General features: G+C 38.2%; 1 protein-coding gene across 1 annotated transcript; it reads left to right on the top strand.

The window, feature by feature from the left end:
- Nucleotides 1-6,050: 6,050 nt before the first annotated feature.
- Nucleotides 6,051-18,666, top strand: timp2b (TIMP metallopeptidase inhibitor 2b). Its single transcript, XM_063018550.1, has 5 exons — nt 6,051-6,325; nt 13,440-13,540; nt 14,448-14,556; nt 14,642-14,766; nt 17,289-18,666. Exons 1-5 carry the CDS (start codon nt 6,199-6,201, stop codon nt 17,484-17,486), a joined length of 660 nt encoding a protein of 219 aa, XP_062874620.1. The 5' UTR covers nt 6,051-6,198; the 3' UTR covers nt 17,487-18,666.
- The last annotated feature ends 691 nt before the right edge of the window (nt 18,667-19,357 follow it).

The following is a 19,357-nucleotide window of genomic DNA, read 5'->3' as shown; positions in this document are numbered from 1 at the left end:
AACTGGTCTTGGTGGTGATCAGCATTTGTATGTTTGTATCTGTATATAAGTACCTTTTTATTGTTTTTATCACTTGTCCAGCTGGTCTCTGGCATAAAATAGTGCTCACTTTAAGCTTATCCAACATTTAAAAGCACTTTATCTAGTTTAAAGCCCCTATAGATCCATAATAAAACCTGGATCCTAGCCATAGTGGACTAGTGTAATTTACAGCCACACCACCCAAGCTCCCTACATTTTAATACATTGTACAAACACTTTTGTTTTATATTTTATTTTATTATTATACTATAGTGTTATTACTCTCATAATCAAATATTATTCCAATTATCTACCTTAAACAAAAAATGCTAATGGGGCAAACTGAATGGCAAGCCACTGCTGATCTTAAGCTTCTTTTTTAAATCAGTCACAGTTGTTCTAGTTTTAAAAAACTTACATGAGCAGTCTTTAGTTCTTGTTTTCAAAAAATGCTGAACTTTAGAATCACTTCTCTGTCTCCTGAGTGACTTTTCTTGTTACTGCATCATAAGCAGTGTTAAACCACTGCAATTGTAATCACTGGTTTCCTAACTTTACATTCAGCCATGCTAAATTCATGCAGGAAAGAACAGGTTTCTGTTAATGTATGTTTCTCAGCCATAACAATTGCTTACAGGTATAATAAATTAGTTATATAAAGGAAATTATATGCTTTCAACTTAGTAGCAACAGTGCCCCTGTACACAAAGCTAAAATCTATAAATACATAAATTAAAAGCTTGGTTTAAAGAAACTCCCATGGCCTGCACTGAACAGCTTTGGAGTGGAGCTTTCTTGACCAACACCAGTGCCCGTCCAAACAAATGCTCTTTTGACTGAATAGGCACAAATTCCCACAAAAGCTCAAAAGAGTGACTGTTGTTATAGCTAAAAAGATCACACAGATTACTATTTTAATACCATTTGCTATTGAAATGGGCTGTCCAACAAGCTCATGGTCAGGTATCCAAATACTTTTGGACATATAGTGTAGCAAAAAGTTTTCACATGTATGTCAAGTATATGATGTTTATTTATAGTAGGTTTTAAGTTCTCAAAGTGAACATGAAATATAATGTTCATAATTATTGCAAATGTTTTTTTTTATCTGTGACTAAATGATTGGAACACATACTTCCTTGCCTTATTAATTTGCAGTCACCGTTAATTATACAATAAATGAACCCTGGGTGAGAGTTATGGTTGAAAAGGACAAACACTGATTTGTGTATCATCATCTGGGATTGACCTGAGACGCAGCACTTATCTTAACGATGGGAAATAAGTTCTGCTACATGCGTCACAATCGTGTTGTGCTCTATTTGGTATTGCAACACAGTAGGGTTTCCTGTGTTGCAAGGCAGCTACCACTGACAAACACATCACACACATCTTGTAAATCCAATTAATTGTGGTTGAGGTGCTGCTCATGTATTGACGTCCTCGGCTTGTTTTAAGGGTTCTCTTTTTCCGAGAACTGGCTTGTCACAGACGGCAAGAGTAGCCTGTCATATTGTGACCACCAGTTCTTAGTTCTTCACTATCCATTTTCTATCCACATTCTCTGTTGTGGGCAGCAGATGTTTTTGTGTCTTTCAGTTACGTTGTTTCCATTTTTCTGTCCGCCTCATTTACTTGCATTTGCCCTTTTTTTTTGTTAGTGGCTTTTTAGCCACAGTATTGCTTTACCCTGGTAAAGTGTCCTGCTCTTGGGTTCATTTTCATTCTTGCTTAGCAGATGAGGGAATCATATTTCCTGCTAAAGACAGTTTTACAATTATTTTACTCATAACTTTTTTCAGCCTGGACAGTGAATCATGATTGTGTTTAAGCAAGATGTTTTGTTATTCTAACTTTTTCCTGCAAATAAAAACTGAAATACAAGTTCATGTTGATGCATGTGTTACTGATTGTGACTTCCTTTGTCGTCCTGTCAAGGCCTGTCTGACTGTTAGACTGTTTGGCCCCCTACTGGAACAATACTGAGGTGCATTTTTTTTGGTGAATAAAGTGCTGAATTCTACTGTTGTACATTTATTTAAAAAAAAATCACCTTTATTAGATGATTTATTATGATTGAGGTTGCTATGGGCACAAAGTCTAGATACAAGGTAAGAATACACTCTGAACAACCTGCTAGTCTATTGCAAGGTATAATGCTGTCACCCATTTACTTAATAGAGTAGCCAATCAACATTCTGGGGAAAAAATATAGCAGACAAGTTGAGAGGAAACTGAAGTATCTACAAAAAAGCCATGCAGACACAGGAAATGTAATCCACCCATGCCTAATAAACTGCTAATGCTTAATAAACTGCAATGATGACTTTGCCTCTTCTCTCCCCAGCATCCAAATGTTACCATTTTTAAAAATTAGGAGAAAATGTAAGCCAAAATAATGCAAGATGAACCAGCTGTTTAATTGTCTGGTGGGAGATTTTTATTAAATCTTTTTCAATAATGGTTTGCTAACATTTACAACACAAGAATAAGAGAAATGACGAGACAGAAGTTACACACTATATGGGTAAAAGTAATTGTAAATCCCTCCTAATTATTAATTTAAACTGATTTATTCACACTTATTGCTATCAGGTATATAAATCAATTATATACACATAGCCCTGACTTCCATCCAATGTATAGATTACATTTTACTGTCAACTTTGAGCCAGCCTCCAATATTTGTGTCTGATTTTACAAATATTTTTTACTTAATGAACACAAATTGTCACAGACACAATCCAAATTTTTGTAGAAAAGAGTACTTTCCCAAATACTAATACAACGCAAGGTCAAAGTGGTGTGCCTTGCACAGAGATATCTTCACTTGCATCACAGATTGAAGGACCTCAGACTGACCTGGATGACCTTAAACAAGTGAAATAACTTCCTCTAAACAGTGACTAATGCCAGTGGAATGCTGTAAATGGTGAATGTGAAATGTGGAAAGAGTGAAAAAAAAGTACAAAACAAATATTGAAGGGCTGGTGCTGAGGCACAGACTGCCCATATCCTGTTCTTTTCCCAACATGCCTGTCGTCACGCCACAGTCATATTACATCCACGAAGAAGTCACATCAATGTTTCAGTGCAGAATTGCACAACCATGTGCTCTCCGTTGTGAAAACAAGACTGCTTTGATTATATAGGAGGATAAAATTTCTTCATACCAAAAGTGAAGTATGATGTAAAGTCATCCCAAGTGCTGTACTTTTGGTGTACTACACACTACTGTCTGACCTATGACATACACATGAGTAACGGTTACTCAATGCTGGGTTACCAGACAGGCCTTTCACCTTAGACAGTGGTTGCGAGATATCTCCAATGCATAATGATCTGTTAACAATCACATCAATTTTGTTTTTGTAAAAACTTTCTTGTAAGGCCCACTGACATTACCCTGTTGGAAGCACAGATACACAGAGTGGATAAAGATAGCAGTTTATCAGTATCAAATAGTTAATAACAAGTAAGGTTACGATTTGCCACCAGAGCAGCTTTATTCATTTTTTTAAAGCTGTTAGATGAGGCCTGAATGGTTTGTGGACCATCTTGAAAAACTCTCAATACATGTTCAATAATGTTTAAATCAGGTCAGGATTAAATGAAATATTTGCAATATTGCCATTATCATAGTAGAATATGAGCACATTATCATAAAATAGTGTTTGCAACATATGCAGCACCTGAGTGTCTCATGTTTGTTGACTGTTACATGGCTATGCTATGCTTTCCACCAGGTCTTGGCTTGGCTTTTTTCTAATGCTCAGGGTTTGTGCTTTTTTCACCAATATACAGTAAATGTGTATTTATTGATTGGTCTTTGATAAGAATGTTTTTTCACCAGCTTTGTGAAATTTACTGACTTTGAACTCTTTTAACTCTTTGTTTAAGCAGTTTGTCTATGTATGATGATTCCCCTTTGTATGCCAAACATACCATGGAAGTTTGATGCCAAAAACCTCTGTCTTGTCTTACTTGACCATAGCTCCTGGTTCCAGTTAAAGCTCCAGTTGTAAACTATGTGCACTTTTGGTTGGATGAAGAAAAAAGCTATGCTAACTTCTGACATGCCTTACAAATACTGTAGTTTGTTGATATGGATTTATAAACTGGGTGATAACAAAATAACATTGTTTTCAGCAAATCTTTAACTGGTCCTTGGAGAAATCTCTGCTTCTCTTGCCATCCTTCTCACAGTGCATAGAGAAAAAAATAAAGCCACACCATTGTCTTATTTGTGTAAAAAGTGTGATTTTTCAGAATCTGTGTGTGATGTGTAGACAGAAGCACTTAGTGTTATATAGAGATGCTTTTTGTGTAAGAATAAGTATGGCCGAATATTACAGAGATATTACGGCTTCAGTTCAGGAATTCTGGATTTTTGGCAGGAAGTACATGCATCATGCTTTCATGGTTAGCCAATAAAGCTGTCATGGGAGTAAGACAAAACATCTCTGGAGGCCTTTGGTGTACGTCATGACCTGTAAAGTAGAGAAAGTATTTTTTCATTCATGTGTTTGATGGTTAACAGGAATTACTATCAGTATTAGACTGTTATTACTCAGTATCTGTATGTGGATATTGTCTGGGTATTGTAGACAGTAAACATTATATTGGTTTTTTTCTGAGTGTACTGTGGTTAACACAGTGTACTGTGGTTGTGCCTAATCTGTGGTGGTGCAGGTAAGCTCATTAAGGTTATGAGCAGGCCATAGTTGTGTCTAGCAGGAGCCCTTTAACTTTATACTGTAAATACATTAAAGCAGTATACAGTTTTAAGCCCTGTGTAGCAATATAACAGCAAGTTGTGTCAATCACAGCAATATTTTATTGATACAACTTTTATAGATCATTCCCAAGCAGCTTTTATTATTAATTTTTAAAACAAAACACTACACATAATTGTAATTGCAATGTCTACTATGTTATATTTTATTCCTTTCATGGCCTTTACTGTTACAAAGTTATGAGGACAACGTTAAGATGGCCACATTTTCAAGAAAACAATATTGGTTCTATTTCCTGCATACATTGCCACTGAGAAAGAAGAGAACTGCTTTTCAAAAAAAATAATAGGACTAATTCATGGTCAAACTTAACTAGTGTTTCTGTGATGAATGTAACCAAGGTGTGTAAAACATGATGTTAAAATCCTAATAAATAAATACTGTTACAAAGATATGACAACAACGTTATGACAGCCATGTTTTCAAGAAAAACCATATTGGTTCTATTTCCTGTATCCATTGTCACTGGAAAAATTGTCCAGTTTTAACATATTAAAACCTTTGTGGTTGACAATGTTACATGACGTCTATGATGTTACATGATGTCTATGTTTAAAGATGAAAATTATTTTGATTCTTTCGATTCATGTTTTATTTACATTACGTGTTGTAATTTAATGATGAGGGTGGCACGGTGGCTCAGTGGGTAGCACTGTCACCTAAGAGCAAGAAGGTCCTGGGTTTGATCCCCATGGGACAGTCCGGGTCCTTTCTTTGTGGAGTTTGCATGTTCTCCCAGTGTCTACGTGGGTTTCCTCCGGGAGCTCCGGTTTCCTTCCACAGTCCAAATACATGCAAGTGAGGTGAATTGGAGATACAAAATTGTCCATGACTGTGTTTGACATTAAACTTGTGAATTGGTGAATCGTCTGTCACATAAATAAATACATAAATGTAATGATGGTGTTGGGTAAAACGGTTAAACAGTTTTAGTGACATTTATAATGTTATGAGGATGGGCATCAGGTGGAATGACTGCTGACAGAATCAGGCTGGGTCACAGAAACGACAGACGCTGCCCATATGTTCAAAGCAGAGGCTTTTCGAAATAAAAACTCGTAACTTCCAGGATGTTGTAGAAATCTGGTCTTTAATTCATTTTCCTCAGAAAACAGGGTTTAATTTCATCATACAATGCGCACGCGCAGGTTTCCGGAAAATGGGCGTGGCTGTGTTACATTCCAGGCGATAAAAAGCGGGCGTTAAGAGCTGCCGAGCGGATTCACGAGAACTGCCGCGAGATTTTCCGTTACTCAGGAAGCTCCGTGGTCCCCCTGTGGTTTTCACTTTCTCGTCCGGAAAGTTTTTCCTCTCCTGTTAGGGGCTGAAATTCTTAATTTCGAGTCTTGTAGCTTTACAGCTCAGCTATTTGATTGTGAACATGACCAAGCCGAGTAGTCTGTGCGCTCCGTTCCTGTTGTTTGTGGTGTGGCGGGCGGCGAAGTTGGCGGAAGCCTGCAGCTGCTCTCCTGTTCATCCTCAACAAGCTCACTGCAACGCTGATGTCGGTAAGATGAGCTTCTGCACTAATGATAGTCTGAGGTAGTGCTGTGCTGTTCAGAGTCTCTAATGTGTGTTTACACAATGTGCGCACATTTTCCAGAAGCTTCACAGCACTATAAATATGGTTAAATGATAAAGCGAGCATCAAAACCAACCAACTCTCTCTCTCTCTCTCTCTCTCTCTCTCCAGTCAGGATGTGCTTTCTAACGGTTTTGTGGACAGGGCTGGATGATGCAGTAGTGATATTCAGTATTGTTTACAATACTTAGTACTTAAACGTGTGACAATAAGATTAAATAGAGTAAAAGTAACGTTTGATAAGTCTGTTTAATTAATTTGAATAATTTTTACTGTCGAGTATTAAAAGTGCTCTCAAATTAAACGACCCATATACTCATTTATAATGGTAAAAGGCATTAAGGTATTTTGCATTAGTTTTGTTCAAATCTTTTGTTATTTTGGAAGTAATAACATGTCCAGTGTTGCCATACACAGATATGAACATGTATGAACGGTGGTACCTTGAAACTCGACGTCAGTTGGTTCTGGGAGTGGCGTTGAGTTTAAAAGGCGTTGAGTTTCAAGGTATTTTTCCCATAAGGATGTTTGGAAAACCTGTTAATGCGTTCCATGGTCTCGTGGAACTGCATATATTTTAGGCTAATGTAAAACAATGGGGTTGTTTTTGACATTTATACACTGAAAACAACACAAATACAATAGCAAAAACACTGAAATACAGTTGAAAATAAATAAAAATACAGTAAAACCTGCTCTTTACCTTAATGTCTTTATTGTTTTCTTATGCGTCTTAATTAGAAGAGATAACTTATGAGCAGTAATAATTAAAACATTTTTAGTGTTTCTATGTCGTTCTTTTAATACACTGTCACATTAAGATTTTTTTTAATAATAAGCGTTTTAGACTCTCTCTGAAAAACTGATTCTCACAATTTCTCAGAACCTCGAGCTGTAACACAAGTTTAAAAGTGAAACGGTGGGCCGCTCAGGTGGCGCAGCGGTAAAAACGCACGCTGGAACCAGAGCTGGATCGCGAATACATCGTATCGAATCTCAAGCTCTGCCTGCCGTCTAAGGATGAGCGGCGACATGAACAACGATTGGCCTGTTGTTCAGATATGGGCGGGACTAAGCCGGATGGGGTCTCTCTCTCATGGCTGGTGCAATTACGACTCTGCTGGCTGATTGATAGCGCCTGCACAGATATGAGAAAAGAGTGCTGTCAGGGTGTGTCTCTCCGTACACAACACTGAGCTGCACTGCACTCGGCAAAGTGTAGGTGATAAGATGCATACGGCTGCTGCCCACGTGTCGGAGGGGGCGTGGGTTAGCTTCGTTCTCCTCCATCAGAGCCGGGATCGGCATTTGTGGAGAGGAAGCATGACGCAATCGGGCAATTGGACGCACTAAAAAGGGAGAAAAAAGGGGAGAAAATGCATAAACAAAAACAAAAAGTGAAACAGTGAAGAAAATCCAGCTAATTCAGAGTGGATTTGACAGTGATTCCACACACGCTGATGGTGTTTTATCGCACCGCTCAAGCCGAGCGCTCAACAAAGCAGCAGTCGCACACTAAGGTTTAAGGGAAATGTTTAGTTTAAGGGTACAAATTTCTTGATGAATTGTGTTGAGTTTTAAAGATTTTGAGTTTAGGGACGTTGAGTTACAAGGTACCACTGTATGTATACAATTATTACCTTAAGCTTCTACTGTTCAAGTTGCCTGTTATGTGCATGAATATGTTATTTTGTTAGTCACTCATCCACTCCAATATTTAATTCAATGTAATTATTGCTAGTTTCAATTATTGCTGGTATCTAAATATTGCTGATTAGTGTGTGTGTTTGGGGGGACTGAAACAGCCTAGCCAGTGGGATGTGCACTTGTATGTGCGCTCTCAGTGCTGGTCCCAAGCCCGGATAAAAATTGGATGGTTGCATCAGGAAGGGCATCTGGTGTAAAAACTGCCTGGTGAGTGGACCAGATCTGCTGTGGCAGCCCCTAAATACAAGAGCAGCCAAAAAGTTTCACATTTTGATGTTACATTACTAAATATTTGTTTCACACTGCTGCATCTTTAAGAATGCTATGTTAGTCAAAAACTATTTTGCATAGACATAAAAACAGTAATAGTTTTAAATTTAATAGTTTTTTTATTTAAACTGTTAAAATTCTATGATACATTTATATTTATATAGCACTTACATCTGATATAATATAATAGACAGGTGAATATGTATGTATACTAGGTGGCATTGGGGAGTTTGTGTTTTGTAGGATTATTAGCTAATAAGCAAGCTGGCTGGATGTGCATGTACATTTAATTTGTTTTAAACAAAACTTTAGCTTTCAAGGCTAAAGATGTTTTTACTGCCTGTCCCTGGGATCACATATTGCAGAGGCAGTGAGGAGAAACTCAATGCGACACATAATGCCAGTTATGTTTGTAGGATGCCCTGCCAGGGTGGTAGCACTGCTGATGTCAAGTTATCTGTGCTCCTTTTAACCAATACTTCTTTTAACTTCCTTTATCTGCATAGATAATAAGACAGTAGCAGTGCTACCCCGCTATATACTGCTAACTTCCTTCACTCTCAGTCAGTCAGCCAGGTCAATAGCATCATGAATTCTTAAGCCCTAGATCTCAGCTGTGGTGAGCTAGAGCGTTAGAACACAGCAACAAACTCACCTACCAAAATCCTCTTAATCAGCATGTTTATCTTTTTCCCCAGTGAGTTGGTTTAATCCATCTGGGTTTTAATGTTTTAGAGACTAGTGCAACTCAAGTCTGCCAGTTAGCAAATCAGTAAGTATTTACTTATTGTTACCTAAATCAACAAAACAGAATTTGACCAGGGGTGTCCAGATGTTTGCACAAAACAGTACGACCACATCAAAGATCTGCATTTTTTGTCATTATGGCAGCCTGAAGCCACATGAGTTAAAGTTGGCTGAAGTGGTCTGATCTCAGTAGGATGCTTTCGACCTTTTTTTCACTGTGTTATAAAGGCGTAACTACACCCCAACATTTAACTAGCCACATGTGCACCACATAGTGACACAGCATTGCATGATCACTGTTGTTTCCAGTGTTCTGCCCAAGGAAAGCCAGTCGTCATTGTCTTCCAGCCAGACTTGTTGAATTAACATTCTAAAAATAGAAGCTTTGCTGCATTCCACCAGAACCTCTACCTGACCACTTAGCCATGCCATGTCATACGGTTTTCCTGTTTTAGTTTTGAAAAGCAGTGCACTGTTATTGAATTGGTTTTAATGGTATGCCACTTCCAGTCACAGTGTGCCCACCTGTATGTTGTTGGTTTTAGTCACTATGACTAGACCTTTTTGTGTGGAGGGATTTTCCATTAAATCTGCTCTTTTCATAGCCCAGAATGCTTTAGGCTTTACTGTTACTAATTTTGGTGGTACCTAAATTGAATGAAGTTGAGTTCAAGTTGTTCCCAGTCCAGCTCCTTCAGTATGGCACATACATACATACCATCGCAAGACGGCTTGCTGTGTCTCCCAGCACAGTCTCAAGAATGTGTAGGAGATACCAGGACACAGGCTGTTACATGAGAGAAGCAGGACAGGGCCGTAAAGAGCATCAACCCAACAGCAGGACTGGTATTTGCTCTTTTTGTGTAAGAAGGTACAGGAGCACTGCCAGAGCCCTACAAACTGACCACCAGGGTTACTGGAGGGCATGTTTCTAACCAGTCAGAAACAGACTCCATAAAGGTGAGATGAGGGCCCGACATCCTCAATGAGACTATTGGCAGGTCCACCACTGGCACCCTTTTCTCTTTACAGATAAGAGCAGGTTCACACTGATCATGTGACAGACGTGAAAGAGTCTGGAGATGCCGTGGTAAACGTTATGCTGCCTGCGACATCATCCAGCATAATCAGTTTGGAGGTGGATCAGTGATGGTCTGGAGAGGCATATCCTTGGAGGGTCACACAAACCTCCACATGATAGCCAATGGTACCCTGACTGCTGTTAGGTAATTGGATGAAATTCCCAGAGCCATTCTTTGACCTTATGCCGATGCAGTGGGCCCTGGCTTCCTCCTGGTGCAAGATAATGCACAGCCATATGTGGCCAGAGTGTGTAGTTTAGGCAGTTCCTGGATGACGAAGGCAGTGATGTAATTGGCTGGCCCTCACTTTTCCCAGACCAGTTGACAACATCTGGGACGTTATGCATTGGTGCATCCGATGGCGCCAAGAAGTACAGACTGTCCAGAAGCTCACTGATGCCCTGATAAAGGTCTGGGAGGAGATACCCCAGGACACCATCTGCTGACTCATCAGGAGCATGCCCAGACGTTGTTGGGAATGCATACAGGCATGTGGGGCCCATACACGCCACTAAGCCAGATTATAAGTTGACGTGATTAAATTCACGCAAATTGGATCAGCCTGTGATTTCATTTTTTTCCTTTGTTGTTTGGTGTGATTTTAAATCTAGACCACATTGAGTTAATGATTTTTGTTTCCAGTGACCGTTATTATGTCATTTGTTTCTAAAAAATGATTTCAATTTTTTTTAATTCGTCGAGATCTAATGTGTGATTTATGTGTTACCTTGATTTTTTTAGCAGTTTATTTACTGATAATTTGTGAAATTAAATTGTCTGCTTAACCTATAGAATTTACTAAACAGTGACTTTGTTGGTCAACAGTTAATTGGTTAATCACTTACATATTCCAGCCTGCTTCTTTAACCATAGAACACATTTATAGGTTCCCCACAAAATGTCCACAACAATATACTGTTGTGAACAAGCACACTTGGAGAATGCTCATTTGCTTCCTTTAAAATCTGTGAACAGAGCCCTGTTATGGACTTGACTTCTTTTAACAGTTGCGCTTTTGTTTCTGGACCCAGTGTGGTATGTTTGGGCATGTGTTAAAAGCAGTTTTTTAAGCCTGGGTGTGCTCTGGTCTGCCTGATAATGAAGGACTGGGATTTGCTTTAAGTCAGCGTAGGTGGACTGCTCTGTGCAAAAGCGATCTGCCCCAAGACCGCATGCAGAATAATCTGATTGGTCATGTTTGAGGTTTTAACACTGTAATTGGCAGGGAAATATGTAATATGTATGTATAAATCAGGATGGATCTGATGCATCGAAAAAACAGTTTTCAGTAGTTACTGTTTATTTTTCTCACTCCATGTGCAAATATGCACCTCGTGAGTACTTTCCAACAGCTCGGGGGGTTAAAGAAGTGTCACGTACAAACCTCAATTCTAGAAAAGTTGGAACGTTTTGTAAAGCACAAAAAGAAGAATATGTGATTTGTTTTTGAATCTTTATTTAACTGATAAAAGTAGAAAGAACAGATACAACTTCATTGTATTTTGTAAACACCTTTAACTGAGGATCCTAATTGTTGCAGTTTTGCAAGTGGAATTCTTCTCCATTCTTGCTTGATGCGAGACTTCCTCTGCTGAACAGTCCATGGTCGCTGTCATCTAATTTTCCTCTTCATAATGCACCATACAATTTCAGTAGGAAACAGATCTGGCCTGCAGACAGGCCAGATAAGCACATGCATTGTATGTCTATAAAGTCACACTGTTGTAGCGAGTCCTGGCATTGTCTTGCTGAAATAATCATGGACTTCCTAGGAAAAGATGTTGCCTTGATGGCAGCCTGTCTCTCTAACATCCCAATACAAGCCTCTGCGTCGATGAGTTTTTCATACATATAGAAGTCACACATGCTATGGGCACTGATGCACCCCCATATCGTGACGGATGTTGGCTTTTGGACCTTTAACTGATAACAGTCTGCATGGTCCTTTTCATTTTTGGCACAAAGAAGTCAATGTCCATTTTTTCAGGCATGTTGCAAGCATCAAATTCTAAATGTGTTTAAATAAAAAAACCCAATGTTGTCATTTAAAAAATCAAGAGCATTAACAAATCATTGTTTCTTGATTTTATTGTGTTTTACAAAACGTCCCAACTTTTCTGGAAATGGGGTTTGTAAATATGCATACGCTGAATAAATGACAAATGGACATTTGCAGAGTTGTGGTTTGACACAATGCTTTCAGTATTAACACCACTCCTTAAAGGATTCCTGAATCGAACAAGGGTACAATATCAGGTTTTTGGGACAGTATGAAATCTACCCTTAAAAACCTCTGTAGAAAAGCCTTTGCAAACAATGTTTTTGCATGTACAGCCCAGCCTAGCTAATGCCAGAACGGATGGGCACATCATGTTCCTGCTTCCAGAAAATATGAAACCAAATTTGGAATGGAATGAACAAGCAGAATAGAGGGCTTGTGATTGAATTTGGATAAAACATTGCAGCCTTGTGTCCATACAGTCACAGTGTGTCAGGCTTGACTTTCTAACCACGGATCTCTAGCGGGTGTAGTTGATGTGTGTGGCCTAGAGAAGAGCAGCTCTGTGCTCGGGAGTGGGTTTTGGTTGGGTATGTATGGCCTCTCTGAGAAAACACTCGAGCAAGTGTGTTCTAAGGACAGAGAGGCAACTGAAGGCCATCAGCATTCTGGAGAGGTTGTGAGGATGTAGCACGTGACTACTCTTTTTGATGACTTTTTTTAAAGGCAAATCAAAAGCTTCATGCATTTGTTCTCAACTGGCCAAAAATATGGTAGTTTGGCAGTGTGGGCACTTGTGGTCATTCAAAACATTCCAAAACATACCTGTCTTTGTTTGTGTGCTTCTTTTTCCAGCTGTAAAGTGTAAGACTAATCAGCCTGTTGAACACAAACATACCAATCACTCCCTGCAGCTTTGTTTAGTCAGCAGAACTCTTCTGACTGATGGAACACAGATCTAAGAGCATTCATAATTAGCCAACAGCATGCAGGGGTGAGACTACTGGCCAACTTTTCAAGCTTCAGGCAGAGTATTTTGTACCAGGCCAAGCACCCATCCCCATCTACATAGCCACTAATCAAATACTCATGTTTTTCCATATGCAGTGCACCAGCAGGACAAAAAATGTGAATGGAATTACTGAACTCAGAGAGAATTTGCTGTTCTCAGGCTGGGTAACATTCTTGATCTCTTTAGTGTTTCAGCTTTGGTTTCATTTTTTCCTTTTTTTTAGTTTTCAGAGCCAGAGTGGTTGGACAGCAAGAAGTGGTCACGGGTAATGATGTCTACGGCAATCCAATCAAGAGGATCCGGTATGATGTTAAACAAATCAAGGTATTTTTTAACAAATGTTAAAAACTTCATGAAACCCCAATAACATTTTGTTTGTGTTGATGATAAGGTTCATTTTTCTGTGACTAAATGGTTGGAATCCTTACTTTTTCCTGTGTGCTGGCCAGGAAGAACCCTAGCGGCTAGTGGCCACAAACACTGACCAGATGCAGATTCTCACAGGGCTTCAGCATGTATAGAAGACAATACACTTCTAGCAAATATTTTTTACTTACCCAATACAATACAAGAACAGTTCAAACTTACCTTGCAGCCATAAAAATGAAAATAAAAGTATTATATGGACCAAAAATATAATTACCCTATCTAGCGCAGAAACTAATGGGAATTCTGCATGTTTCTGTAACTACTTTTACTGTTTAATACTGCACATTTTATAGGTCTGGCACATGTATAAGTCCAGCATATTTTCTGATGTCCCCGTTGAATATACTGTATATGGTTTATTATATCTATTTATTTATTTATTTTTAAACTGTCTAAAAGTGGTGACCAAACAGTTTTGAAATGTATTTGTAAAACTAGTTCGGCTTATGCCTTTTTTTGCAAAATAAAAATGGTACATTTAAAGAATTGCTTCTGAAACGCTCTGCTACATGCAGTTTTAAAGCCGCCATCTAGTCCTCAGCACATGAAAATTGCTTCCAGATTGCTGAAAAAGCATCCCAGATGTCTTCCTCATTCGTGGCTTGAGAGAATGCCAGGGTGTACAGTGCTGTCCTTGAGGCTTCTTTGAAGAGTTTTAGTGCAGCACTCTGTCACTGTTAAAGCCCAGATAGTTGTTTAGAGTAAATGCTTTAAATCCATGAGAACTGAATTCTAATATTCATGTGTTTGACGTTTATCATGTCATGACGCTCATATTTCTCTATCCTGCTTTTGATGTTAGATGTTCAAAGGGCCTGACCGTGAGATTGATGCCATCTTTACCGGACCTTCGTCTGCTGTGTGTGGTGTAAACCTTAACAGTAATGACAAAAAGGAATACCTGATCACAGGTACTGGAACAATGACCTGACTTGAGAGATCTTTCACACTAATGACTTTTCACTGATTGCATCTCTGTGTGCTTGCATTGCATAGGTAAACTGGAGTCTGATGGCACATTGCACGTGACTCTATGCGACTTCATCGATTCGTGGGAGTCTTTGACTCCTGCTCAGAGGAAAGGCTTCGAGTCTCGTTACGACATGGGCTGTATGTGCAGGGTATGTATTGGAGTGTATGATGTATGCATCATTGCAGGTGTATGAAGCATCTGGAGCCATTTAAATGCCTCTTTGTAGTAAGAATAGATATGTACTCGTATTAATCCTGAAGGAAATTTAGGCCACCAGTAGCTTTAAACAACAATGATAGTAAACATAACTGTAAAGAGTAACGGTACACAAACACGAGTAGAATGTGTAGAATATATATACACACAAACAGTAGATCTGCATATAGTTAAGACACTCTGTCCTCAGCTACCCCTGCTGGGAAGAGATGTAGAGTTGCCTAATGGCTCTGAAAACAAATGATTCTATTCTTGTTGAGCAGCTCTGTGACAGCAACTTGTCATTGAACACACTGAATCAAGAAACATGTGCGCACTGTATGGATTTCAGTCTAAAGGAAGTGAAAAGGACAAGGAGCATCAGAGTGCACACATTATTTCAGCACAAAATTCACTGTATCAGATGAGTATCACAAATACCATCAGCCTTGATCAGACACTGTATCAAAACACCCACTGGGAGTATCTTTGAAGAATGGTGTTTTAGAGCGAGGCTAGGGTAGAATCTGTGCCAAGGCATGTTTTGTCTTACAACACTTTCACTTGGATTAACGTGGCCAAAGCAGACAGACAACACTAGACTCTTGTGGACTTTCTCTATAATGTGCACTTTATTTATTTTTTTATTCTGATGGCCAGTGGTGTATAAAGTACCGGAAGGCCATACTTGAGTAAAAGTACAAGTATCTTACCAGAAATTTACTTTGATAGAAGTAAAAGTCACCTTTTAGAATATTACTTGAGTAAAAGTCTAAAAGTATCTGATGTTTAATGTACTTAGAAAATGTACTTAAGTATTAAAAGTAGAAGTAAAAGTAAATGCTGTTAGTATAAATGGAAGCGGTCATTTTAAATATAAAGATTGTTCTTTTAAGCCTGTAAACCACCTTAACAATTAACCTGTTTTCTTCCTTTCATTTGAACATGATTTGTGCCAATTCATGATCATAATCAACTGTTGACATCACCTGTTTGAAATCATGACATTATTTAGTTGTTTTTTTGACTTATTACGAGCCCTAAATGTTCCTGTTCCAACGTTTTTAGAATTTGAGTCGATGTAAATGTAAGAAACACTGCATCTATTTTATTAGCATTTTCTATACTGTCCCATTTTTTTATTTGGGTAGTATATTTTAATAACAAAAAATAATAATTTTGGCATAATTAATTTAAAGCAAAACTCAGGAGAGTTTAACAACGTGTGGCACTTTTATCCCTTTAATGATCTGTTCAACCATTATTTTAAATCAAAATATTTGAGTAAAATAAGCTGTATTTAAATAATCTTTTTGGGCTGTATCTACTCACTGAATGGCATGTGTTAAACTAAAAACTATTGGTATTCTTACTTTAAGAAAACACCATTTCTAACTTGAAGCCAACAGCTGAAAAATCATGAATAATAAGTTGGATAAGTTGAGTTCTTGTTGAGATGATTAAAGTGTTAAAGACGTGCTGCATGTTCCTCAGTACCATGAATCTCTCCTCCGGTCTAATACAGAAGTTATCTGAGTTTCATGAGTTCATGAGTTTTGCAGTCAATGAATTCCAAACAAATGTAATGATTTATGAAACGTTTTATTTGTGGTTCGAATGTAATCGGTAAAAATGGGAGGTAGATATCTCAACAATGTTAATGCTAATAATATTAAAAAACCGCTGATGCTACAGCTTTACTTTGTTAATCATTGTTAACTTACATCAGTGTGTTGGAGCTTCTGAAATGTCCATATTTGAGGGTCTTTGGTTGAACGACGCACTTTTAGAAAACTCCCGATAGCTTTTAGAGCACGTTTGCACATGCGCAGTAATGTGTTTAACCACCGTCCAACTCACAAGCGCAGATTCACCAAACCAGCGTGCAGTCCGTCACACATCTCACATCATTTACCTTCATTCTGTAGTAACGAGTAACGAATTTACATACAGCGAATGTAACGGAGTAAAAGTACACCATTTCTTTAGAAAATGTGGTGGAGTAAAAGTGACAGTTGCCGAAAATTTGTATACTCCAGTAAAGTACAAGTACTTCAAAAAACTACTTAAGTACTGTAACGAAGTATTATTACTTCGTTACTATACACCACTGCTGATGGCCCTTGTGTACATACCCACTTCATACAATGGTCTACAGTGCCACTTAGTGTTCAAAAGAGAGTCTTCACTGATCATTCCTGCCTGTAATTGGGCACCTTAAATGAAGTGGGGTGACTTTTGAAGAAACTGATTACACAGTGTATTCTTTGATATATTTTTTAATCCAAACCAACTTATAACCATGACTGAATACAATGCATGCAATTGAGGGTTAATGACCTTGCTGCTCAGGGGTCCAACAGTAGCAAAATGGCAATGGAGGGGTTTAAGCAATGTTTTTGATCACTAGTTCAGTACCTTAACCACTGAGCCACCTCCATATAATTTATTTTTTCTCTCTAATCTGTTTCCCAGGTTGCGCGCTGCCCCTCTGTACCCTGTTCAGTCAGTGATCCAGTCGAGTGTCTATGGACTGACTGGATAATGGAGACCACCAGGCAGGGACCTCAAGCTAGACACTACACCTGCATCAAGAGAAACGACGACTCCTGTGCTTGGTACAGAGGTGCTACTAACCCAAAGAAAGAATTCCTGGACATTGAAGATCCATAAACTTTTTAGCACCTATTTTAACAAGCATTTAGAAACACTCCCAAACACTGCTATGGACCCCCAGATAATTACTGTATTGTGTACTGTACAGCATGTTTAAATGATAAACAACAGATATGGCAGAGACAGTGTTCTCTGGTTTCCGTAAAGCACTTTGAGTTTCCAGTGATACCTTGGGTTAGGGGTGGGTGATCAGAAATATTCACATCATGGTAGTTGAGCAGACAGAGTTTAATACATGATATCACTTGTCATCTGTAATAGACATGGCTGGTTCTGTATCATAATGTTGATATGTTACCCAGTCCTTACCTAGATGTGACTTAGCTCTTTGTAACAAAATGTTAAGCCATTAATTCCCACTTTTTTCTTGTTTAAAGAACTAGATCATATTACGTTCTATTTGTCATTTTAAAACAATACGAAATAAGCAAGTAAATGTACAGGTATGTCAGTACCTTTTGACACTCCAGATACCAACAATTAGTGACTCCTGAGGATAAATATATAGCAATTGGACTTGCTAATTATTGCATACAAAAACTATGCAGTACAATAGTTGTAAACAAATTACTGCATTATGCACAAGAAATAAGGCATTTTGTAATTTATGTATGTTGTAATATATATACATGTTTGTAATTTATGTCTAAACACTCAATTTTTGGTAGTTTTTTTTTGTTTTTGTATTACCATTTTAGTGGTGATTGAGTGCAAATTTTATTTTATTTTTTGTTTTTCAAAAAATAAGGACATCTGCCTTTTGTACTTTTTAGATAAATGCAGTATTCCAGTTCTTAAGATTAATAGGATTCAGTATTTGAACATTTAGGGTTGGTTTCACAGACAGGGATTAAGCCTAGTCCTAGACTACACAGCATCTTGAATGGAGATTCTCCATTTAAAGCAAAATGTAGTCCTGGACTAGCCTTAATCCCTGTCTGGGAAACCAACCCAAAATGTGTAGAAAAGTCTAACTTAGTTTTTATATCATGGTGTTCTTTATGTTTTGCCAGTGTTTTTTTTTTTATTATACAGTAATGTAGTGTGAGCTTTCCAGTGCTGGAACCACTTGGGATGAATTAATTCAAGCTAATATGTGCATGCCTTTCATACTCCTGTATTATTCATCTTGCTGTAACATGTAATATTCATGAATAAAGGAAACGAAAAGCACTCATTTGATTTTAACTCTGTTCATGCAGCAGTATTTGTGATGGCTGATATGATAAATGCGCAGCTATCGGTTTTTTTGTACAATTTATGACATTATTTACTATTTTAAAATAATTAAAATGAGAGCGGCATGGTGGCACATCTGGTGGACTGAGTGATGGACAGTAACATAGGTCCTTGCTTCACTGTGAGGAGTTTAGCAAGTTCTCCCCAATGTGTATTTGTTTGGGTTTTTCCCAAACTTCCAAAAAATATAAACTAGGTTTGTCTCTAGGTGTGAGAAAGCGAGTGTTAGTCCTAAATCTGTGTTTCTAACACTGCTGCTGTGCTGAGAATTGTCCATCACCAAATAATATCTGGTCACTGGTGGTCCAGGGATGGTAGGTTCCTATTGATAAACAAAGTCTTTGATGATTGTCAAATTGCGCCTAACAGATGAAATACAGTCAGTAACTGTACACCTATAATGTGCACCTGTATTGTAGGAGTAACTAATACATAATGTGACTGTATGTGCTGCAGATGCAGGTATGTATGTAGTGCTGCACCTTCTCCTGTAACCCATAGTAAACAACAAAACGTCATTAAACCAGCTGCTAATGGCGTGTTTTTCTGTATTCTGATTGGATAGTTGTGACGTGAATGAAGTCGTCAATAATTTTCTCATTTGTGATTGGTTCCTAATCCTGTCCGTT

This window comes from Trichomycterus rosablanca, chromosome 22 (genome assembly GCF_030014385.1).
Source record: "Trichomycterus rosablanca isolate fTriRos1 chromosome 22, fTriRos1.hap1, whole genome shotgun sequence".
Lineage (NCBI taxonomy): Eukaryota > Metazoa > Chordata > Actinopteri > Siluriformes > Trichomycteridae > Trichomycterus > Trichomycterus rosablanca.
The sequence above is the reverse complement of the archived record's forward strand: the minus strand, read 5'-3'. Positions and strand labels throughout refer to the sequence as shown.